Below are 25,424 nucleotides of genomic sequence, written 5' to 3'. Positions count from 1 at the left end.
TGTTTTTCTTTCTTACAAAGGAGAGTTCAATTCTTGGGGTCTGGGTGAGGAGTTATTTCCAGAAATGACTTTCATGTAAAGATAAAAAGCATCAATAAAACATTTTTTAAATCAAATCAAATTTTTCAAAAAGAATGAATTTCCTCTTTTTCAAAGATGACTCTACAAGATTTCTAAAATTACTTATGCATTTCAGGCCAATGGATAACTTTATCTACAAATGCATAATTGTCAATTGAGCAAACATGAATCTACTTAAATAGATTCAAATAGTTGGCCAAAATGTGGTTGAATTTTTTTCTGATCTGTTTAAGTTGAAAAATCCTAATTTAAAGGCTTAGAGAGATTTTTGTTATCTTTATATAATTTTGTGAGTATTATAAATTTTAAATATTAATTTCACTGATCTGTAGACCCAAGGCCTTTATTTTTTTTAAGTTCATTCTTTAAAATGTGAGCCTCTTAGCTCAAACTAAAAGTCTCATAAAGACACACAAATCATTTCTACCAAATACATCCAGACAGTGGGGAATATCTCAAGGTGTCTAAAGGAGAGCAAATAGTTTAACAGCTTCATAATCTCTCTCATGATCATATTTCATGAGAAGAATCCCCAAAGTATTCCAAGAGGCAATGTAATTAACCTATAATAAGACCTAGGCTATCTCAGGGCAGTGTGGTATAATGGATAGTATGTTGGCCTCGGAGTCAGTAGGGACCTGGGTTTGAATCATGCATCTGATACTTATTAGCTGTGTGATCCTCATCAAATCACTTAATCTCTCTGAGCCTCAGTTTCCTCATCTGTATCATGGAGCTAATAATACCTGCAATGCCTCCCTTAAAGGTTTCTTGTAAGGGAAAACACTTTTTTTATTAGTAAAATAACAAACATAAAGCTCTTCACACATCTTAAAAAGCTACATAAGTGTCAGCTATTGTTACATTATCTTGAAGTCAATATCAAATGAAAACTTCCACAAGTGTGAAACAATTAGACCAACCGACCAGTAGTCAAGCCTCATTTTCTGCAGTTTCTGCTGCTCTCCCTAGTACCAAGCCAAACTTATCACCCTAAGGTACTGTCAGATTATTTCACAATCATCCGTCCAAAGTGTGAAGGCCTCCCTGGGGAAAAGCTTTTTTTTCTCTCTCATGACCCAGAAGATCAGAAGGCCATGGTCCTGGGGCTTAGAATCTTGGCCAGCAGTCAAGAAAAGGGTGTCAGGGAAGATGTGTTTACTTGCCTTGGGAAATCCAGGGCTTGCTGAAACATTGGCATGGAACTTGGTACACGAATAAGTCTTTGGTTCCAGAATGCTGGTAGTTGTGTGTTACAGTGAAGAAACTGCTGAACTTGGAGTTAGGAGAAGCTCCAAGTTTAAATCCATACTCTAGTGTTTATTAGCTGTGCAATTGTAGCCAAGCCATTTACCTGGTAAGCCTCAATTTGTGCCCCATACATACGCTAAACTCATATGAGATTCTGTGACAAAGGCAACCTTAAATATAATTTGTTAAATGATCCAGTGAGTATCAGCATCAAAAAAGGAAGAAAACGTGGAGTCACATGCTTATCTAAGGTGCTAATCAGTAATAACCAGTGTTATTGAGGATGTCCAACACTGGGACCAAGCATGAGTATTTCCTATCAATGACAAAATTCTCCAGTTGCAATGTGGCATAGTGGATAGAGAACCGGCCTTTGAGTTAGGAAGACCCAAGTTTAAATCCTGCTTCTAGCAAACAGTGATATCGACCCAGAGTTAGTCACTTAATTTCGTGAAATAGTAGAATAGAACACAAGACTATGAAGTCAGTATATCCTCAGTTCAAATACCACTTCAGATGCTTACTAGCTGTGTGACCTTGGGCAAGTCACTCAACCTCTCTGTTCTTCAGTTTCCTCATGTGATGGTTTTGAATTTGACGGACTATGTGATCCCTTTCACCTCTAAATCTATGGTCCTGTCCTAAAGTAACATTATATTCATTGCATCCTTCCTGGGAATATTTCAAAGCCTCCCATGTGAATTCTACAAACATTCAAAAAAGATAAGCCTAGTCATAAAAACAAAGTAAATGAAAAATGCTAATTGCCTATTACCACAATGTGAATTTGGATGGACAGACTTGGCCAAGAAGCCTTTTATAGGCTTTTTTTCTATAGCAAAACACACATGCAAAACCTAGAGAATATGAGATTTGATTAAGTTTTTGTTTATTGATTTCATGAAAGAATTGTCCTCGCAAAGCAAAATGCAGCCTTGAAGACTTTCCTCAGATGAGGTGTCTCTCATAGGTATGTCAAAATTATACAATTTCATGACCTTTTAGTATGGAGATTTTGTTCAATAATCTAAGTATTAACATCAAATGTGGTACTCATTCATTCAAAGTATTCATCAGTATCACAGGATATGCCAGCATATCACTGTGATTAAAATATTGATCTTAAAGAAGACCTGTGTTTGAATCCTACCTCAGATTCAGTATTTTTTTCTGAAATTGTGATTGCTATGATACATTTAACAATGCCTGTTTTGTAGTTGCTATGATTCTTTGTTAAGGTAAATAAGGATATGTTTGTCATTTAGTATTTTTATCATTGCAAATGTTATATTTCTTAATGAATGAATTGAAATTACTTTAAAAAAAATCTATCAAGGGAAAACGATATATTCCTTGATTAAGGGTCCAACTGTCTTTTCACCAAGGTACAGGCCTCCTTTGATCGTAATCAAATAATTTAGAAGTAAATAATTTGATCGAGACATATATTAAGCACTTACTATATGCCAAGCACTATTTTAGGTGTGGGATGAAGGTGGGAGAGTGGTACAAAGACCATTCCTGCCCTCAAGGAGTTTACATTCTAAGGCAAAGGTAGCATGTACATGCAGTAGATACAAAATAAATGCAAGGTCTTTTGGGAAAGGCAGAAACTAGTAGCAATTGAGTTCAGGTTGTGTAGTACTTTAAAAGCTAAATGTGGGGGCAGCTAGGTGGTGCAGCTCATAGAGCACAGGCCCCGGAGTCAGGAGGTCCTGAGTTCAAATCCAGCCTCAGACACATAACACTTAATAACTGTGTGACTCTGGACAAGTCACTTAACACCAATTACCTCACCAAAAAAATTAAAAAAAGAAAAGAAAAGCTAAATGGGAGAGTTTATACTTTATCCTAGAGCAGAAATTCTTAACCTTTTTTGGGTCATGAATACCTTTAGTAGTCTGGCAAAATCTATGGATTCCTTCACAGAATAATGCATACATTTTAAATGCATAAAACAAAGTGCAGAGGATTATAAGGGAAGCCAAAAGTTAATGATAATAAAGTTGTGTTTTTTCACATCATTTAATTTCACAGGCCCCCTGAAATCTATCTATGGACCTTTTGGGGATTTGTGGATCCTAGGTTAAAAATAACACAGTTAGATGTGAATTTATAGAAAAGTTCCTGGCAGCAATGTACAGCATGGATTGGAGTAATGAGACACTTGAGGCAAGGGGATCAATTAGGAAGCTGTTGCAATAACCTAGACAAGAGATGGTGAGGACCTGAACTGAGATGGTAGTTGTATGAGTGGAGAGAAAGGCCCTTCTTGTATAGATATCTACTTGTGCGCCCTGATCATATGAGATAATTTCCCCTAACCATCCTTTCCCCTCATTCCCCCTAACCAGTAAGTTCCTCATTCCCTCTTCCACTGTTTTCTTAAGATCATTAAGACATAGCAGAGTCACTACTAGCCCTTATCAAATTGAACTCCCTCTATGAATCCTGATAAAAACCACTTTTGAAGACTGTAAATTGTAGAATTTTTACCAATCTGCATTGGTGAAGGAACCAGCCTCACCAACTGGAGCTGTTCCTTTCACAAATGAAATCGTAGGCCCAGTTTAAAAAAAGGTCCCTGACATCGTGTGGCTTGCTTTTCATATTAAAACAAAAATGACCCTTCCCTCCAAAAGGCTACATTCTAATATCAATATTCTCCTGCTGATGCTGTATGACTGCAAATCATTGAGTGCAGTGGTCTCAGAAGAATTCAAATGATCTTAACAACTTAACAACTCAAAGGCTAGTGCTGGGTGTGAATAGGATGCAGAATTTTTTACAAATGATGGTTTAAATACAAGAAGAAGAATGGAAGATATCATTGAATATGGAGATTACTAGAAAGAAGGAAGGCCACTCATGGCAACAATGAAAGGCAACAGTTGGATAAAACAAGTGGTAGAGCACAAATGGGTACCCTTGAGAGGTGAAAGGGAAGGAAACAAGCATTTATTAAGCACCTACTATGTGTCAGGGATTGTGCTAAGTGCTTTACAAATACTACTTCACTTGGTCATTTTAAGAATTGCATGAAGTAGGTACTATTATCTTCTTTTTGCAACCGAAACTGAGGCTGGTGGAGCTAAGTGACTTGGTCAGGGTCACACAGTTGGTAAGTGTCTGAGGGTAGACCTATGCCTAGAGCACTGGGCCTAGAGTCAGGGAGACCTGAGTTCAAATCTGGCCACAGACATTTACTTATTAGCCATGTGACCCTGGGTGAGTAACTTAGCCTCTATTTGCCTTTATCCACTGGAGAGGGAAATGGCAACCATTCCAGTATCTTTGCCAAGAAAACCCCATAGATAGCATTGGTAGGCTACTATCCACAGGATCATAAAGAGTCAGACACAACTGAACAACAGCAAAAGACGCAGGATAAAAAGGTACAGAGCAATGGTAATCTTCATTGGTGAAGAGAATATACACAACAATGAAATTATGGCAAATTAAAGTAAAACATGGGCTCAATTAGATTAGAGCAGGGGCTCTTAACCCAAGACTTTCGAACTTTTAAAAAATTTATTTTTAACTGTATTTAATATAATTGGCTTACTTTGTAATCCTGTGCATTTTATTGTATGGACTTAAAGGCATTATTCTGAGAAGGGGTCCATGGGCTTTACCAGAATGCTAAAAGCATCCATGACACTAAAAATATGAAGATTCCCTGGATTTGAGGGACAGAGCCTCAAGGCAGGCATATGAGATAGGAGACCATTAAGCAGTTCTGACATGGGGTGACATGGTTATGGAGTAAAAAAAGGAATAGATGTGAAAGACATCTTGAAGGAAAAACTGGCAAAAGTTTCTAACTGACTGCACGTTGGAGCCAATGAAGAGGAAGCCGTTATTGTTCAAATGTTCTTTACCGGTCGGTTTTATTTAACAAACCTGGCCTTTCTGTGGAGTATTATGTAAAAATGGATTTTACTGGAATTGAATGTCACAGTCATATCTTTACGAGACAGCTGACTCAAATTCAATCTTATTACTCTGCCTAAAGACATATTTTTCCTTTCTCGATATTAATTCTTCCTCCCAACAGCTATAAGACATATTTATAATGTCTTTATCTGATTGATGGGCAGGACTAGGCCCATGAGCAAAGTGACTTTCTCGGGGTGAGTGAAAAGGTGAATAGCAAAATGAGAAGTAGAATATACTGTTTTGAACACTGAGCATTTGACTTATTGAACCTGACAATCATTCTATAATCAGTGTTATTAGAATAATTCTGGTAGGTTCCACAAACTATAGGCAAAGTAGGCAAAGGTAATGTCCATGCCTACAGGGCTCTCAAAGTACATTAACAGTGATTTTCTGCTCTGGGATGGGGCCTTGCCCTAGCAAAGTCAGTGAGATAAACATAAGGGATGAATATGTTAAGTTCAGTAATCAATAGCTGTGAATCTGACAGTCACAAATTCACGTAGAATTACAGCATCAGAAGGGAGCTCAGAGGCCATCTCATTCAATCTGTACTTGTAGCAGAATAATCTTATATCATCCCTAACAAGCCATCATCCAACATTCACCTGATGCCCTAAAGTAACAGAGAACCCATTTCCTTTGGAGGAAGCCTGCTCCTTGGAACTTTTGGGAAACTTTATTAGGTGGTTTTCCTTACATCAAGCTAAAATCTTCATCTCTCTACCTTTACCCTCTGGAGCCAAGTAAAACACTATTCATCCTGCTTCCGTGAACATATCCAATTCATTCAACTAATCTTCATAAGACGTGATTTTGAGACCCTTTCCCAACAAAGTTAGTGTACTTTGTATGTTTCCACTGTCTCAACGTCCTTTGTAAAAGTGAGGCTGCCTCAAATTGAACATAGTAATTCAGATGTGGCCTTACTAGGGCAGATGATGGTGGATCTACTGCCTCCCCGATTCTGTATGCTATGTCTTTCTTAATGCATCCTAACATTGCGGTGTTGGCTTTCATATCATGTTGCTGATTCATATTGACTGTGCAGCTAACTAAAACCACCAGGTCTATTTTTTTTTTCAGGTGTGTCTAGATATGCTTCCTCTAGCTTGTACTTGTGAAATTGATTTTTTGTACCCAGAGGTTGGACTTCACATTTATTCCTAATAAAGACTAGTAGATTCAGTCTAACATTCTAGACTATCAAAAATCTTTTAGGATCCTGACTCTCCTTTGAATGTGTTAGCTCTCCATTTCAGCTTTAGATCATTGGGAAATTTAATAAATTTACCATCTGTACCTTCGTCGAGCTCACTGATAATAGTTGTAATGACTGGGGTGTTATTTATTCTCTGCATATCTACAGGCCTTCTTGGATAGTATCCTCCACACATGCCAAGGTCCATTACAAAAGTGAATAGTCTTTAAGTAGGTGGGCCTTGTGAGGAATCTCTCAGAGGCCTTTGAGGAGGAGGTTGTGGGACAAAGAGAGGAGCAGAATAAACCATTCAAGCAATAGAGTTCTCTTTCAGACAAGCTACTGAGGCCATGTGGTCTGGTGGACTATACCACAGGCCTGAAAGTCAAGTCTGAGTTCCAGACCTCAGTCTCACCGATCGGCTCTCTGGTCCTTAGCCAGTTCTTGTGTAGTCTCTACGGTTGAGGAACACTGAAGTTCCCTCTCAGGTAAATAGAATAGAGACTTTGTTGGGATTCAATGACTGCTAGGCTATTTACAAACATTTGCATGGTTGAGACTTTATGACCTTCAAACACAAACTCTCATCCTGCAATTGGAAACATTTGGAGAAACAAACAAAAACGTAGTTTTAGGCTTGGTGTGATAACCTTTATATTTCTATTTAGCAGTTCCCTATAGTGTTTAGGCTTGTTCATTCTCCTGCCTCCTTCTGCCTTCTCTATATTTCTCCTTTGCCTCTAAATTTTTATTTATCCTCTTAGGAGGTTTGGATTTTAGCATTTCTTTTAAAACAAAAGAAAAAAAAATTAAGAGGAAATAAGCCTAAATGACAAAAGAGAAGCAAGATATAAACTGCAGGCATCTAGATGCTCATTGGAAGAACCATAACCAGAACAGGGAACCCCTATCTGTACCAGAAGGGAAGCTCCCTCTCTGCAATGGTTCTCTTTTTTCGCAAAATTTGAGAGTTCGAAGGAATCTTTATGGCCATCTAACCTAACCCCTACCTGAAAAAGAATTCCCATTATAATAGATCCAGCTAGTCATCCAAACTCTGTTTGAAGATCTGTAACAAGAAGGTACCAATCACCTTCCAAGGCAACCTATTCCACTTTTGGACAGCTCTAATTGGTAGAATGTTTTCCCTGACATAAGGCCCAAATCAACCAATCAATCAATAAGCATTTATTAAGTACCCACTGTGTGCCAGGCGCGTGCTAGGCACTGGCGATAGATGTACAAAGAAATACTCCCTACTTTAACGTGCTTACTTCTATCGTTGCTGCCGATTTTGTCCCGGCTGCACTGTCCTCTCGCAGCCCAGCGCTGTCCACTACAGCTGCTAGCCTCCATTGTCCCTCCACCATCGTGTCTCTATCCTATAACTGATGTTCCCTCAGTTACCGTGCCTGCTGCATTGCACAAGACCAGGCTAAACCAAGCTGGGGGTCCATGCCACCCATGATACCCACTATCAGTCACAGGATCAAGTCGACTTTTTGTTGTCCTTCACACACAACACTTCATCTCCCATCTCCACCTTTGTGTTGGCTGTCCCCCATTCCTGGAATGATCTCCCTCCTCACCTCCACTTTTTAGAATTTGTTGTTTCCTTCAAAACTCAGTTCAAAGGGCATCTTCTACATGAAAACTTTCTTGATCTTTCTGACTACTAGTGCCCAAACTATGCCCCCCAAAACTTGCATCTATTTTGCATAAAATTTGCATATACTTATTTATATATATGTCGTCTCTCCCAACAGAGTGAAAATTTTTAGAGGACAAGAATTGTTTGATTTTTGTCTTTTTATCCCCAGCATCTAGCACATTGCCTGGCACATTGTAGATACTTAAATGCTTGTTGATTAATCAGTCGTTTGGTTGGTAATGCAAGTACTTCACTCAAAGTGGTTTCAAAATCTCCATGTTCTCTCTACCCACCAATTCAGTTTTACCCAGGTGACAGAATTCAAAGTTACAGATATGCTTAAGAGCACATAGAAAAATAAGAGTATAATATTATATTATTATATTTGCATAGCACTTTGTAATTTTCCATGCCCTTTCACAAAGATTCTCTCATTTGATCTTACACTGCCACCATCTTCTTGCCAGCCACCTTGGCACCTGGACCACAGACCATGCCCTGGAGGACTTTATTCTTTCAACTCCAGAACTCCTGCCTTGGTTCTCCTAAGGTCCTCATTGGTGAATGCCTTACTTGTGGCTCACTATACCAGGATGCTCGCTCTAGGCACACTTCACTTTACTCTTCCACCACCTCCTGTTCACTTGTCATCATTTTCCAGTTCTGGAACTATAATCAGATCAGCACTGCCACTGCTACTGAAAGGGTATATCAATCTACTCGCCTATGGCTGCACTCACCATCCTTATAACTTTCTAAGTGAAAATATCCATTCCTGGTGACTATTCTCCTTTCTGTGTTGCTTCCTCCTATTGGAATGTAAGCTCAATGAGAGCAGGACTAATCTTCACATTTGTTTTTGTATACTCAGTGCTCAGTAGGACAGTGCTTTACACAGGGGAAGTACTTAATAAATACTTTTTTATTCATTCATTTATCAATTCATTCATCTTCCTAGCAACTCCATGAAAAAAACTGAAGCTAATAAAGGTCATGTAACCTGGTCAAAGTCATACAGCCAGTAAATGGTAGAGACAGAAGTAGAATTCAGTTCTCTTGACTACACGTTAAAAATCTTTTCCACTGTAGCATGCAACATAAAATCACCTGATTGAATCAAGAAACATAGCAGTGGATTGAGAAGCCATATCTAAAAGTCATTTAATAGAAGTCTATGAACAAAAACAAATGTGTCAGAAGAATCTGTGAAGACTAGAAGGAAACAGAAACAGCCACCAATCCAGAAGCATCTAAGGAAGTCATTAAAATGAGAACTTTATTATGGAACAGGGAATCATAATGAAGCAAAAGATCAGTCAAGAATGAAAAAGTCAGAAATGGTGTCTGACTTTTTCAATCAGCCCAGGGTTGTCATGAATACTGAATAATTCATTAATGCATGGCTCTATAATCATCCTGAGAAATAAAGACTGCCTGTGTTTATACTGTGGACTAGTGACCTCATCCCGTACACATCACTAGCATGGAGCAAACAGGGCATGTCAAATATGAGAGGAGGCTACACTTCTCCCTCCCCTTGCGTGTCTGCCAGCACACCCCACTGTGTGGCAAAATCACTTCGGGGCCATTCTCCTCGAGTCCAGTCACCAAAACTCACATCTCAAGAACACAATGGCTTCTCCCAACTCTCATAGTACCAGTGCTGCCTGTCCATCATTCATCTCTTTCTGTCTCATATGAAAGTATGTTCAGTCATGGCTCTTCCTGAGAGCTATTAAAATGGTATGTGTTATATCATTTTTCTGTCATTAGGATGAAATAATCTATCATTTATGGATACATTTGGGTTGCAAGGAAGCTGTGGCATTTAGGACACTTTCTAGATGCTTCTAGGCAGCCCTAAGCTGTAATATTAGAAACAGGATGAGAAAGAATAATGAGGGCTACTATACATCCCCCTAAAATGTTAAGTTCAGAGATAGCAATCCTTCCTTCATGCCTAGCAGCCTTTTCTCTTGTGTTTTTTCACTTGTGCCTGTCACTGTATCCCAATTTTCTGCTTAATGTGGGGGTAGAGGATGAACAATAAGTCTCTAAATAAATTTGAACACAGTAATTATTCAACAAGTTTCAAGACAGTATTATTTACTCAGCTAATCTCTTGTATATTCAGATTTGTCTGTCTGGGGTATCTAACTTGCCAACTATATTATCTCTCTTGATATTGTTTTGTCCTTTTCTAACAGGGCCCTGGGGTACGGCAGCAGAGAAGAAGGGTCTTTCTGAGTTCAGGGCTTTCTCTACTAGGAACACTGCTCCTAGGAATACTTTGCTTATCTACACAATTACTAGGACTCAGATTCTTTCACACAACACTACCCCCCCATATATACTCCTTAACATGCCAAAATAATGAGTCATCAGGATCTTCCGCTCCATGTCCCACATGAATTTACTCTGTTCCTGTTTATTGCCCACACCCATGTCATTTCCATTCATTTCAAGCCTATTTTGTAATGTAGCACCTGGGACCCCACCCCTCACTCACATGTGTGTCTACAAGCAATCTACTCCAACTTTCAAGGTACTCTGTGGATCAGGATCCACTCAAAACCAGAGCTTGTGACCCACCACCAATATATACACTTCTGATAAGCCAATCAGAAAGGATACATTAATTTAAAGCAAAACACTCAATCAAATAGCAGATAAAATTGATAAGAAAAGAGCTCCTTGTACCCATAGAGATATACTCTCCCACAGGTACAAAACTACCTGTGAGTACATGTACACATGCAGAAATACATATGAACAGAACATGCATAGAAGTACACATGCAGAAAACACATACATGAAGGCATACAAGGCAATGTATATAGCTCAGGCACACGCATAGAAGGTTTGAATTTGACCAGGGTACATGTGTGCCCAGGACAACTCACTGATGAATCAACAATCATTTATTACTCATATCCCTGATGCAACAGAGTTGCCTATTCCCTCCATGGTGTCATACCAATCTTCTGTCCCTGCTCTCTTCTATGTGTCATGTCATTTTTTTTTTTACTTAGGCAATGGGGTTAAGTGACTTGCCTAGGGTCACACGGCTATTAAGTGTTATGTGTCTGAGGCCAGATTTGAACTCAGGTCCTCCTGAATCCAGGGGTGGTGCTCTATCCACTGCACCACCTAGCTGCCCCATGTCATGTCATTTCTCATGTGCATCTCTGCTAGTATATAGTTGTGTTTGATGGTCTTCAACTACTCAACTTCTTTGATCTGTCAGCTGCTCTCTGCCACCATGTGCTGGGGTAAGACTACAGGCAAGTGAGGGTTAATCTCCTTTAGGCCATAGTTATAGCTCGGGTGCTAAAGTAATCATACCTATCCAAGCACCCAGAAAAGGCCACCAGAAGCCCTAATTTATAATTCACTCTGTTCTTTTGACTAACCTTTCTATTTCTGGTTAGAGATCCCCAACCACCTACCAGATTTGGGTTATAAAATTCCTTTTAAATCCTGTCAAATCCTATTTTGGGGACTCCACCCAATAATAACACAAAGAAGCTGTGTCACTCTGGGGTGAGAGAACTCCCTCAGGTCCCATAATGCTCTTGGTTACCATGGAAATTAGACTGAAAGCAAGAACAAGAGTTAGGTGACTCTAAGGACTCTTCATCAGATGCTTTCTTCTAAATTCCTCCTTTTAATTATGAATACTGTGGTGCAGCAAAATCAACTGTCTTCATTTAGCGTGAATGACCTCATTGATTTCCCTTTGAAAGGGTGAGATTTAGACCATAGTGTTTTATGTCTTCTACCTATTTTAAACTTTAAGTAGTGTTCCTATTACTCTTCTCAAAAAACAAGAACCCTTGGGATTTCCATGGAATAGGGTTGTATGGGAAAGGTAGTATGAGAAAGACTGGAGCTGAAGAATAAGGAGAAGAAATTGCAAAGGATGCCAGAAACTGAATTTGGTGAGGAGGAATTCGGGAAGACTTGAGGGGAAGTTGAAGAAGGAGAAGAAGGTGAAGGAGTAGAAATAAAGAGGAGAAAGAGGTGCAAGAAAAGAATTTGAGATGAAAGAGAAGGATCTTAAGGAGAGAGAGAAGGAAGAACAGAAGGGAAAAAATGAAGGGCCCATGAAGAAAGGGAAGGCTGACCTATGTCAAGTTGAAGGGGGAAATGTCAGTCACACAGAGGAAAAAGAAAGACCAACCACTGAACACTTGAGGCTAAATATAAATAACAGGCTAAATAACAGACCTGTGGTTCTTCCTGAAGAAGAGAAAGCTGGACCCTTTGAGGAGAAAGAGCTGTTCGTCCTTTGAGCAACGATAATGTGGGTCCATGGGTGCTGCTAGTTGAGAGATCATCCAGTAAAGGACAGAAGAAGAAGAAGAAATGCAAACCAAAGCTTAGCAACTCCCTACTGAGAGGGAGCAAAGCAACTCAGGGATCTGCTGTCTTCTAAGATGTGTATCCAAAAGGTGACAGGGACGTTCCGAAGACTTGTTTGACTAGATGATTACTACCTAATTCTGTCAATTAGTCAATAAGCACTTATTATGTGCCACACACCCTGAGGAGCACTGGGGACAGGAAGACAAAAGACAGTCCCTGCCCTCAAGAAGCTCACAATCCAGTGAGGGAGACAACGTGCAAACCACTATGTGTAAACAAGCTATTTACAGGATAAATAGGAAATAATTAACATAGGGAAGGAACTAGAATTAAGAGGGACTAAGAAAGGCTTCCTGTAGGCGAGATTTTACCTGGGACTTAAAGGAAGCCTTCTGGTGACTTATGTGGATACAAATGATACTGCTAAAAAGATTCCAGAAAATAATGTTAAAGATTGCAAAGTCTTGGGCAAAACATTTATGGGCATATGTGAAGTTTCAATCACTGCTGTCCAGTGAAGACAAGAGTTTCAGGAAAGAAGGCAAATTTGGGAAGTAAAGGGTTGATTAAGTAGATAGTGTCTGAGAATTAGATTGGTATCTAGACCATGGCTTTTATACATATATCTAATATATTATATACACCCCCATATATATATATATATATATATATATATATATATTATATATATATATATATATATATATATATATATATATATATATATATATATATATATATATATATATATATATATATATATATATATATATATATATACATGTATAAGTATGTTTGTGTAACTGGAATTCTTAGCACTCTCTGCGCTCTTTTCTGACACTACCACCAACACTGCTGAAGCAAAAGGAGATCAACCACATAGCACTGAAGGCCATTTTGCATCCTTGTTTCATCATTTGCCAGGACTTACAATAATTCAGTCACTGTCAGAACCAAAACTTAGACATCAATGTAGCTGGATGAGATTGAGGGTAAACCAGAGTCTGAAAGTCAGACTTAGAGCTGAGGTACACACTTCAGGTTCTGTAGAGAAAGTGATTCAAGATGAGAAAAAGGGACACAGTGAGATAGAGAGGGTGGAGGAGGAAATAGTAGTCAGTAAGGATTGGGAGGTGATGAGTTTGCCATGTAAGCTGGAGAAGAAAGGTGGGTTGAAAAATTGAAGCAAATAGAACTGGTAAAAAAAAAAATGTCCAGAGCATCTAGGTGGCGCAGTGGATAGAATGCTGGGCCTGGAGTCAGGAAGACCTGTGTTTAAACTCTGTCTCAGAAACTTATTAGTTATGTGACCCTGGGCAAGTCACTTCATCCTGTTTACCTCAGTTTCCTCATCTGGAAAAGGAGCTGGAAAAGGAAATGGTAAACTACTCAACATCTTTGCCAAATGGGGTCACAAAGAGTCAGATATGACTGAAGCAACTGAACAACAAACAACAAAAACATCTAGGGACTAGCTTCTGAGTGCCCACGCCAGTTAAAAAGTATGCTCGAAGGCCCAGCTGAGCACACCGGGTAATGATGATAATAGCTAACATGTATAGTATACTTTAGGGCTTGCAGGCTACTTTATATTCTTTTATCATATGTTCACTAACTCTATTAGGTGATATTCTTATTCCCATTTTACAGATGAAGAAATTGGACCTGACACAGTTTAAATGACCTTCCCAGAATCACTCAGCTAGTAAGTATCTAGGGCAGGACCTGAAGTCAAGTCTTCCTAAAGCCAGGTCCAGCACTCTATCCACTATACCAGTTAGCTACCTCTCAGGTCCATCTAGGGAGCAGGCAGGAAGCTTGCAGCAAGTTGAGCAGTTCGTTTGGGGTCTGGGAAATCTGACATTAGGGATCAGGAATGGGACTAGCTGGAGATAGAGAGCTTAGAAACAAAGAACCAGGCTGTGAGAGGACTGACATACTATTTGACTGAGAGGAGAAGAGAGAGATGGCAGGAAGATTCCCTTCCCATCTTTCACTAATGTGGGTGTAGCGAGAGAGAGGAATTTATGCAAAATTGGCTTCAATAGCTTCTCCCACAGAGACTATAGATACTGTTACTCTCTTTTTAAGAGGCTCTGTAAAGTTACAGTTTAACTGCTATTTTTTGATGAGTCTATGTAGAGCTGAAGAGATCTGTCATCAGTGAAAAGATAAAGAGATTAATTGTCATTCTGAAGTTACCTGTCATGGCTAGGGAAAGGCTATGAGAAAAGAGAAAAATTATTCCCTACAAACTGAATATAACCCTTATACTAATAATAAATAAGAACAGAGTTCTTGCAAGATTTTGGCTACAAATCTTGAGAGGTGACTGGTGGGACTATGTTCCAGAAATGAGAAGTCTTTCTCCTCCTCCTCCTCCTCAATCATCATCATCAAAAACAACAAAGATTTATCAAGCACTTACTATGTGTCAGGCACTTTGTTAAGCACTGGGAATATAAAGAAAAGCTAAAATGTATTCCCTGTTCTCAAGAAGATCACATTTTAATGGAGAAACAACATGCAAACAACTATGTTCATGTAAGATGGATATGGATAGTATAAACAGAAAGTGATCTCAGAGGTAAGGGACAAGCAATAGAGAGGACCAGCAAAGACCTCTTGTAGCAAGTGGGTTGTAAGCTGAGTCTTGAAGAAAGTCAGGTAAGCCAGAAAATGGAGGTAAGGAGGGCTTGAGGGTAATTCCAGGCTTGGGGGATGCAAAAAAGCATAAAGATGAGACATAAAGTATCATGTGTGAGAAATGACAAGAAGGCCAGGGTCACTGAATTATGAAGTTTAAAAAGACTGAGAAGATAGGAAGGATGCAGGTTATTAAGCACTTCAAAAGCCAAATAGAAGATATTGTATCTGATCCTGAAGGTAATAGGGAACCACTGGAGTTTATTGAGGAGGGGGTGACATAGTCAGACCTCTGCTTCAGGCATCTAAGAAGCTGAATTGGATTGGGGAGAAACTTGAGACAGGGAAACCAACCAGAATGGCTATATCAATAACCTAGTCATGAAGTGATGGGAGCCTGCTGCAGGGTGGCACCTGTGAGAATGAAGAGACAGGAGAGTATGCAAGAGATACTGGGAAAGTAGGAAGAAGAAGGTTTGGCAACAGATTAGATGTGTGGGATGAAGGAGTTGAGGATGGCACTGAGGTACTGGCCTTGATGACTGGGCACATGGTGGTGCCCTCTGTAGTAATAGGGAAGTCAGAAAGAGGGGAGGGTTTAGAGCAATGGTAACAGAGATGATTCTGTCTATGATCTTTCTTACGCTAAACTTTGTAAATACTTATGTACATCTTTGTGTTATTATTGGTTATATTGTTAATAAAATATATAGCTAGTAACTGATATTTATTTAAACCTAGGAGTTTGGGGAGATATGTGTAAACACACACACACACACACACACACACACACACACACACACACATATATATATATCAATATGTATATATTATACAACATCTGTATATATACATGTATATTCATATATGGAAGGGGGAGAAAGAGAGAAGCAATTAATTATGGGGAAAAGGGTTTCTCCAGTTTATTAAATAAGCAACATTTAATAAACTTGGGTGAGGATTCAAAGCAAATTTTTAAAATGAGAAAGATGCCATAATTTTAGTAATTAATAAGGCATCATTCAAACATATCCCTGGGTTACCTCAGAACTCAAGATGAAAAAGAGTTAGGTGCTAGCAGGTAGCACCATACCTAGGCTACACGTCAAGGTGGTTAGCCCATAACTCTATTACGCTAGTGATTATAATTAACAGAAAGTATTTAGATGCAACAGAAAGTAAGTGGAAGTCTGGAGTGACTACTAGACAACCTGGGTATGGTGAATACTAACTTGGAGAAGACAAGGCAGGAGCTGTGATATGGGAAGTATGCCTTTCAGCATGAGAGAAAAGATTAGGTGGACAAGTAGAGAACCTAAGAACCCACAGTAATGAAGTTAGAAAATTGTCATGAGTATGAATGTAGCAGAATGCAGACTCCCTTATGTGGTCATCATGGTATGCATGGAGGGAGATTTCGTGAACTATTGCTAGTACCCACACCTGGTATGTGGCACTGTGAAGCAAGCAATAAGACAGGCGTCTGTCTGTTATGACATATCTGAATTAAGGGTTACTGAGCTTACCTTTAGTTTTTGTCTCTAAAGGAAAGAGCTTGCTGGGATACCAAACAATCTAACAGGACTAAGCAGTTAAGTTTCCAGACAAGTGACTTGGGCAATAAAGTAAGACTAAATCTTTAGAGAAGAAATACACAAGGATTAATATTAATTTGTATTTACATGACATTTTAAGTTTTGCCAAATGATTTGCGCAGAATCCCATGAGGTTGGTAGTGCTGGTATTATTTGCCTCTTTTACTGGTGAAGGAGCTGAGGATCTGAAAGCTAGATGGCTCACACATGTTCCCATAGCTAAGGAGCATCTGAAGCAGATTTGGAGTCAGATTTTCTGACTCCCAAGTCCTTCACTTCATCCAAAATGCCATTCTGCCTCTCAATGTGGAGACAAGGACAGAATTAGGAATTCTGGGTAAGGACTCAGGTCAAGGATACTGGGGCATCAGAAATCAGAACCTAGACAGAGAACAATAGAAAGCTATGGCAATAATGTGTTGATACTTAGCAGAGATGTTCTAAGAAGCTCCATGAATGTTCTCTCCAGGGCTAGAACTTGCGTTTTGGTCAGAACTGAGCCCTAGGAGGGACCAGGTAAGCATACCTGACACCTGTCCAGAATCGAGGAAACCAGGTGGAACAGTGGCTAGTGTGTTGGACCTGGAGTCAAAAAGACCTGCATTCTAATCCAGTCTCAGAAATTTACCAGCCGTGAGACCCTAGGCAAGTCACTTAATCTTTGTTTGTCTCCATTTCCTCACCTATAAAATGGGGATAATAGTAACACCAGATCCTAGAGTAATTTTGAGGATAAAATGGGAGAGTATTTGTATAGAGAGCAAAGCATTTTGCAAATCTTAAAGAACTGTATAAATGCTAGCTATTATTATGAATTACAGTGGCAACAGGGTAGGAGAGGACAACAGAGGGAAAGGACCTGGGAGAAGAGCTATTCTTAACAGCCAGACATGAAAATTTGAATATTTGCTGGTTATAATATAACTTAACTTCACTGTACTGCAGCTCTCCTCTCTTATAAAGAGTCCAGAAATAAAAGGAATGCTTTAACCTGGTCTCCCCAAGAGAGGAGAGGGGTCTTGAAGAGACATGAAATTCAACCTGCCCAGTCACATCTAGGATACAAACCAACCAGCCAGTTTTAGAGTGGAATCCAGCATCACCAGCTCAAAAGTTGTTCTTAAAAAAAAAAAGTCTGAAACACACCCCAGGTCCCAGAATTGAATATACAGACCTGAGTGTCCGGGTTACAAAAATGAAAGGCAAAGAAGAAAATAACTTTGGTCTAGAGTCATCCTTAGGTGGGAAGAATGAAACCAGTGAAACTGTTTCAAGCACCAAACTAGAATTTCTTAACTCAAGCCACAAATTGTTTAAGGCTGTGAGCAAACATGGCCTGCTGAATTCCCAAGGGAAGGAAGGAGTTCCAAGCTGGCCCAGAACCAAGCCAGCCAAGGTTGGCTGGGAGGGCAGGGTAAGGAAAGAGATGGGGCTCTGGTTCCAAATCTCTTTAAAGACCGGATGAAATGTTAACATGACTAGCATAGGTAGTTAAGGGTTAAAAGGAGTCAGATTGTTGGTACAGCTGGAAGTCATTAACAGCTGAGACCATCACAGAAACTTAGAGAGGGAGTGGGTGGCCTGGCCACTATTCAGAATCCATTCACAGAATTTTGGAGTTGGAAGGAAGGGCCCTTAGAGGTCATCCAGTCCAACCTCCCACCCCATGCAGGAAACCCTTTTACAAAATCCTTGACAAATGATTACAGTTTCTGTTTAAACTAGAGAGAGGAGCTCACTCCTTGAGTAGGCAGCCTTCCCCATTGTTATACAGATGACCTTGCTCATCTTTCTGGAGAAAAGCATGGCAGGTCTCCTCCCTTTTCTCCATGACAGCCCTTCAAATATTTGAATACAGCCATTACATCCACCACCAACACTACTGTTCCCCCAAATCTTCTCTTTTCTAGGCTAAAAACCTACTGTTTCTTCAACCATTCCTTCTATGACGTGATTTCCAGTGTGGTACAGGACAAAAGAGTGATGGATTTCAAGCTAAAAAACCTGCATTCAAATCTCCTATTGATGTGACCTTGGGCAAGTGTCAACTTTCTGGGCCTCAAGGTTCCCATCTTTAAAATGAGGGGGCTGAACTAGATGACCCCTGAGGTCCTAAATCTATTTAAACTCTAAATCTATACTATTCTATAATGAGTTCTCATTCTTTGAAGGCACTAAAGCTTATGAGGGTCCCTTTTAAAACGTGACACTTAGAACGGGCTGACATACTCCAGGTAGGCCGTGACCAACATATGTGGAACCAATGTGGGTTGCCCTGGGAAGTGATGCTTGGCTCCATTGATAGCTTATTTGGTTATTTCTTCAATAAAGCCAGTACTATGAGTTTCCCTGCAACATTTGCCAGGCATTCGCTCCAAAAAGGCTTTTGAATTCAATTTAATAAAACTCCTTTTGCTTCCGTGGATGGTGATTTACTTTGTAGATATTTACTTTTTGTTACTTTGTACATACTTGTAAGAGTACATGTTATTTCCCCAAATGGAACATAATCTCTTTGAAGAGGGGGACTTCTATCTTTGTTTTTATGTCCCCAGCCTCTGGCATACAGTAAGTGCTTAATAAATGCTTATTGACTGACAGATTGATGATGATGGCAGTAGTGATAGCAACTGCAGAACAGGGTATGCCAGTAGTCATTTGAGTTGAATTTTCACCAAAAGAGGTGCCAGCTTGGGGCAAGGTGTAGGGGCATAAAAGAGAGAATCTGATTCTGAATGAAATATGCTCATTGCTACCCACTCCCTTGACTAATCCCAAAATACCACTTTCATTATATTACCTCTGTTCACAAAGAGTCAATGTTTTCTCACTGCCTACAGGATAAAGTCCAAACTCTTTAGCCTTTTGCATTCAAATTCTTTCATAATCTGACCCAAGCCCACTTTTTCAGCCTCATCGCACACTGCTCTATGAATCCTACATCCTGATCAGGCTGGTTACCTCACTGTCCCCTAAATGAATCTTGAGTTTTCCAATCTCCACATCTTGGTTCATGCCATGTTCTCTAACCAGAATGTTTGCCCACTTTCTTCTTCACCTTTCTAAATTCTATCCATTCTTCAAGATTTAGTTTATATCATTCCCACCCCCCAGCCTGCTTCTATATAATGTCTTCATCAAATATCCCAGAACATAGTCAGCTCTCTCTATTGTGAAATATGCTTAATATCTGCTTACACGTTTGACACTAATAGTATATTTTATTGCACAATATTACTTAACTTTTATATATATATATACACATATATATATACATATATATATATATATATATATATATATATATATATATATATTGTATTCCCAACTAGATTTTAAGTGCTTTGAGAGTAGGGACCATTTGTTTTACTTCTTTGTAAGTTCACAATGAAAATCCACCAATCTAACCTTATCTCCAAATAGTCCCCAATATGAACTCCTAAGCCAGACTAGTCTCACCATCCTCCAGATATACCATTACTCTAGGCTTACTCCAGATCTCATGCACATATTTAGTTTCCTTCTCTCCCCAAAATGTCCTTCCATCCCCTCTGTAAATTCTATGTGCCAGTCAAAAGGGGAGGCAACTGCTTCCAGAGAATGACACTGCCACCCAGGGATGGTAGCTATGGGAAGAGAAAAGATGCGAATGGAGAACAGCATAAGATGGACAGCATACAGTTGATGGCTCAGACAAGCAGTGGGAAATATACTCAGATCCATGCCCTGCCTCAAGCCTTTCAAGGCCCAAACTTATACACATTTTTTAGGCAAAGAGCTGATGTAGCACTAAGATAAAACTGCTCTGTCACCCATGAGGCAAAGCAGTGGAATGATGTACACCAATGAAATGGAGATATTCTCTAATCGCCTAATAAGGTATGAGGAATGAAGAGCAGAGAGCCAGGAAACAGCTCAAAGCATGGCACAGCTTAAAACTGCCTGAGCTTGGGGGAGGATGCTCCATCTATCAGTCAGTTAAGCCTTAGCACAGATGCGCCCTGGGGGCTGAGGTCAAACCAGTCAAACCAAGTTTCACCAGCTCATACTATATGATCATCAAAGTTACATCTCCTCCATCAGGCTGCTCCTACCTTCCCTAGCACGCATCAGTCTTCTTATCTCTGCATTCTTATAGCATTTACTGTTTGTTGCTGAGGTGCAATTATTATTCCCATTTTATAGTTGAGGAAATGGAGGCAAAAGTTAAGTGACTTGTCCAGGATCACAGCTAGTAAGTATCTAAAACCAGATTTGAATGCAGGTCTTTCTGACTCCAGGCCCAGTGGTTTATCTGCTGCATGGTGAACTACATCTAAGGAGCCAAGGGACTGATAGAGACTACACTAAGAAACATGAGTGGAGCACAAGAACTTGTGATTGTGGAAGTCTGCTTGCTAGGATTATTTGCTTCTGAATCTACTCATTCTACTTCAAAATGGGTTTGGTAGGGACAGAAGCAATCAGAAGTCACTGCCAGCAAGCAGGTAGTAAGATCAAGATTAGGAAAGCATCACTCTCCAAAGACACCAATTCTCAATGAATACTAAATTCCACGCCCCAGACCCCAACTCCAAAGTGTCTATAATTGTACCGATAACTTAGCCCTACAGGAAGTTGACATTCTACAGGAACTATGTTGTTACATTTGCCTGCTCAAGGGAGAGAGTCATTGCCCAGAATTCCTGGGTCTAAATGTATTCTATGTCCAGGATCACTTGTGGGATTTAAGAGTATGGCAGACTCAGTAGATGTTTTATTATTTTAATATACATTATGTTCTCTAGTTATCAAGTATTTTTATATGCTTACTGAGTCTATTCTCTGAATAAATGCCGCATGCAATTTCTAAGCCACTTTGCCTCATTCTGTGTAAAGTTCACTTCATTATACTAAGGTGACGTGACTGAAGCTCACTGAAATATAATGGAGTTGTATCTTACTTGGGGATTTGGATTTAAACTGAGTATAATAAAATTTGCCTCCTCTCTGCATCAGAACTCCATGGTGAACAGCCAGGGGCACGTTGAAACAGTGAATGTTAGGGAATTTGTCAGGAAACAGCTATCATTTCAGTACAAGGACTGGCTCTAAAGACTAAGTCAGGATGCATCTATTGAGCACCTCCTATGTGCCAGGCACTATACATATACAATGAAAGGTAAAAACAGTTGGTCTAGGGCACAAAATGGGACTGGGAATGAACTGCTGCTGGATAAAACTCCACCATTCTTTTGCCTAGTGTCCCACTGAGGCCTCTCTCCCCAGCACCACAGCCTTTCCTTACCCTTACCTCAGGTGGATTGGAGTGACAGAGAGGGAGGTAGGCACCAGTATCACCTGGTGGGATGGGGATATTCAGCTTTCAGAGCTGGAAGTAAGATTCACAGCTCTCATTTCACACTCACTGCAAGGCATATATGGTCATGGAGTAGAATGGCAGATGTAATCTCCTACAGTATTTAAATCATCATTATCACCAGCAGCAGCAGCAGCAGCATCATTATTATTATTCTCTCTGTCCCCCTCTCTTGGTCTCTCCTCTCTCCTTTCTCTCCCTGTCTCTGTCTTTATCTCTTTCTATTTTGATGTCTGCCTGTTTGTCTCTCATAGTTGAAATTCAATGTGCAAATGTAGTGGCTCTATTGTGCAGCAAGTTCAAAATGAGACAGGGTTAGCCAGTGGGTTGGGAGATTATCCACAAGTCCGAACACCTCTTAACAAGAGTCACAGACTGGTAAAGGCTGAAGTCAGGATTGAAGGTCACTGTCTCTCTGGTAACCATACAGAACAAACACAGCATTCAATCCATCAAGGCTTCTACACTTACCCAAGTCAGGTGGGACTCCTTAGTGAATGGCTCTCAGTGCCACCTGGTGGTTTAAACATTTAAGTGTTATGTTAATGTTCGATGTTATTGTTGACCTCATCTACTCCCGTGAGGCAGGGTGTGCTATTCTTTTGCCACTGAACTTGGCAGTGTGAGGTGTTTTGGGGAAGAGTTATGACCTAAGGCATGTTGTCTGATCCTTTTTTTCAAACTCAGGTGTTATTGGAGTGTTCCATCAGAGGCCCTTTGTTGCCCCAGTTTTGTGGGAACTTGCCCTACCAACACAGATAACCTCTCACCTTCAAGGGGATCTTAACCATTTGTTCTGTGTCATGGAACATTCTGGCAGTATTGCTGAGTCTATAGACCTCTTCTCAGAAAAATGTTTTTAAATGAATTTTAAAAATACTTAGAATTACAAAGGAAATGAAATTGAAATAGTTATCAAAATATTAAACATTCCAAGTTCTCAGACCTTCCTGAAACTTATCCACAGACCACTTGGGTCCATGGATACAAATTAAGGTCCGATGCCTTAGAAAATGACCTGAGGCTCAGTGAAATAATTTGCTTGTAGTCACACAGTAAACAAATGTCAGAGGCAGGATTTGAACCTAACTCCAAGTCCAATGAGCAGCTAGGTGGTACAGTGGTTAGGCACTAGGCCTGGAATCACGAAGACTCATCTTTGTGAGTTCAAATATGGCCTCAGACACTTACCTAGCTGTGTGGCCCTGGGCAAGTCCCTTAATCCTGTTTGCCTCAGTTTCCCCATGTATAAAATGAGCTAGAGAAGGAAATGACAAACCACTCCAGTATCTTTGCCAAGAAAACCCATGTAGAGTCACAATGAGTTGGACATGATTGAAAAGCATAGTGCTTGTCCATTATGCCCTGCTACCTCTTACTTCATTCTTCCACTTATTTCCCTAGAAACGTCCTGATTGTTCAGTTTCATGTTTCCTGAGCGTAGGCCAGGAGAGTCTGAGCAGAAGGCTTTGCTTCTAACAGCATTTCAAAGGATAGCTTTGACTCCTTGAAGCTCTTCATAGTCTTGGGCCTGGCTACGCTAGAGTAGACTGGCAAAGAGCTCCTTGTACAAGTGGAGGAATTATGGGAGCTAGATGAGTAGCCTCTTGCATTGTCCATTTAGTGACTTGGGGGGTCAGAGAATCATTGGGGGGGAGGGGATTTGGAAGGGGAGGTGAGTGGGTTTCTGTGTCTGTGTTTAAGCAAAACTGGGGCAGGGCTAGTGGGTTTGTGGTATTTTTACTTATTTATAAGAATGCCTTACTTACAGTTTTCTCTCCCTCAAGTGGACCCATGGAACATCCAAATTAATAACTGACTTTTATGAAAAACTTCCACATTTGCAAAGTGTGCTCGTTTTCTCACCTGAACTTCACAACCACCCTCTAAAGTAAATATTACAGATATTATAATCCCCATTTTATAGAAGAGGAAACTGAGATGCAGAGAGGTTAATTGACTTCCCTGTCCACTCCACTGCATACAACAGAACAATCCTGCTCTTATCTTAAGAGTACATTTAAGGCACCAAAGGCAGGTCCAGAATTTTTTAACAATAATAGATGACAGGCTATTAAGATCTATCTTTAAAAAAAATATATCTTTTGGGTTTTATATATCTTTATTTCCCAATATATTCCTCCCCCACCCAGAGACTGATCCTGTTTAACAAATAAAAAAAGGAAGAGGGGCAAACAGCAGTTCAGCAAAATTAATCAACATATCAAGTCTGATTATACATGTAACGTTACACATCCACGGTCACACCCTTCAAACCTCCCTCCCCCGCCAAAGAAGGGAAAGAGGTGAATTCTCCTATCTCTTCTTTTAGAGGTCACCTAGAACCGTCTTTTGGTTTAAGCACGGTCACTGAGAGCTGATGGTTTTCAGAAAGATTCTATGTTTGCTTTTATTTGGTGACTGAATGGGGCCAGGGGCAGGAATAGCTCTGCTTTGGGAGATGAAGCGAATAAACAGTCATAACCTCTTGTTGCTCACCCTGCATGTGGTTTCACCTGCAGCACTGGGTTTAATTTTGCCATCATTTTGCATTCGCAGCTGTGCCTCAGATCAACTGTGATGTCAAGGCTGGGAAGATAATTAATCCTGAGTTTATTGCGAAATGTCCAGCTGGATGTCAAGACCCCAAATACCATGTTTATGGCACTGACATTTACGCATCATATTCCAGTGTCTGTGGCGCTGCTGTTCACAGGTGGGGAGCTTTGAGCTATTTCAGGACCCAGTGATCAAGGCGTGGGCTCAGAGAGACTACACACAGTCAGACGGGATTACCTACTAGGGGAAAGGAATGAGTTGTCATGGTTCTCTTTTCATAGCACTAGTTGAAAAGAAGGATTGACTGAGTCTTCATTTAAAGTCACCTTTTAAAAAAAGCTCTCCCTTGATGGAAGATAAATCAACATTTCAGAGGTTTCTATTTAAATCTAGGACAAACAACCAAGTAGAATCAGATAAGATTCAAAGGTGGCAAAAATTATTAACAATTTGCACATTACAGGAAGATGGGGGGAAGAGAAAGCTAAGACACTTGATGACAATCAGGATCCAAAAAAAGATCTTGATAGGATAGACTACTGGGCCACACCTAATGATATAGAATTTAATAGAAATAAAAGCAAAGCCTTACACTTGGGTTCAAAAACAATCAACTTTGTGCAAGAAAGGAGAATTCTGCTTTCTCTGTAATTTATGGTCTTAGAGACTTTCCTAGGATGCTTAAAGGTTAAGTGACTTGTCTTGGGTCACACAGCCAGTCTGTTTCACAGGTTAGACTTGAACATAGCTCTTCCTAGCTCTAAGGCCAGCTCT

The 25,424-nt window shown here is 39.9% G+C and overlaps 1 protein-coding gene across 1 annotated transcript in view; it reads left to right on the top strand.

Moving 5' to 3' along the window:
* Nucleotides 1-25,424, top strand: part of VIT (vitrin) — a 149,231-nt gene that overhangs the window by 42,699 nt on the left and 81,108 nt on the right. Inside the window, exon 4 of the mRNA XM_078149774.1 lies at nucleotides 24,651-24,807. Coding sequence (XP_078005900.1) covers nucleotides 24,651-24,807 — 157 coding nt within the window. The remainder of the gene's footprint in view (nucleotides 1-24,650; nucleotides 24,808-25,424) is intronic.

This window comes from Phascolarctos cinereus, unplaced genomic scaffold (genome assembly GCF_003287225.1).
Source record: "Phascolarctos cinereus isolate Bilbo 61053 unplaced genomic scaffold, phaCin_HiC Scaffold_2;HRSCAF=192, whole genome shotgun sequence".
Lineage (NCBI taxonomy): Eukaryota > Metazoa > Chordata > Mammalia > Diprotodontia > Phascolarctidae > Phascolarctos > Phascolarctos cinereus.
This window is presented reverse-complemented; position numbering and strand designations above follow the sequence as displayed.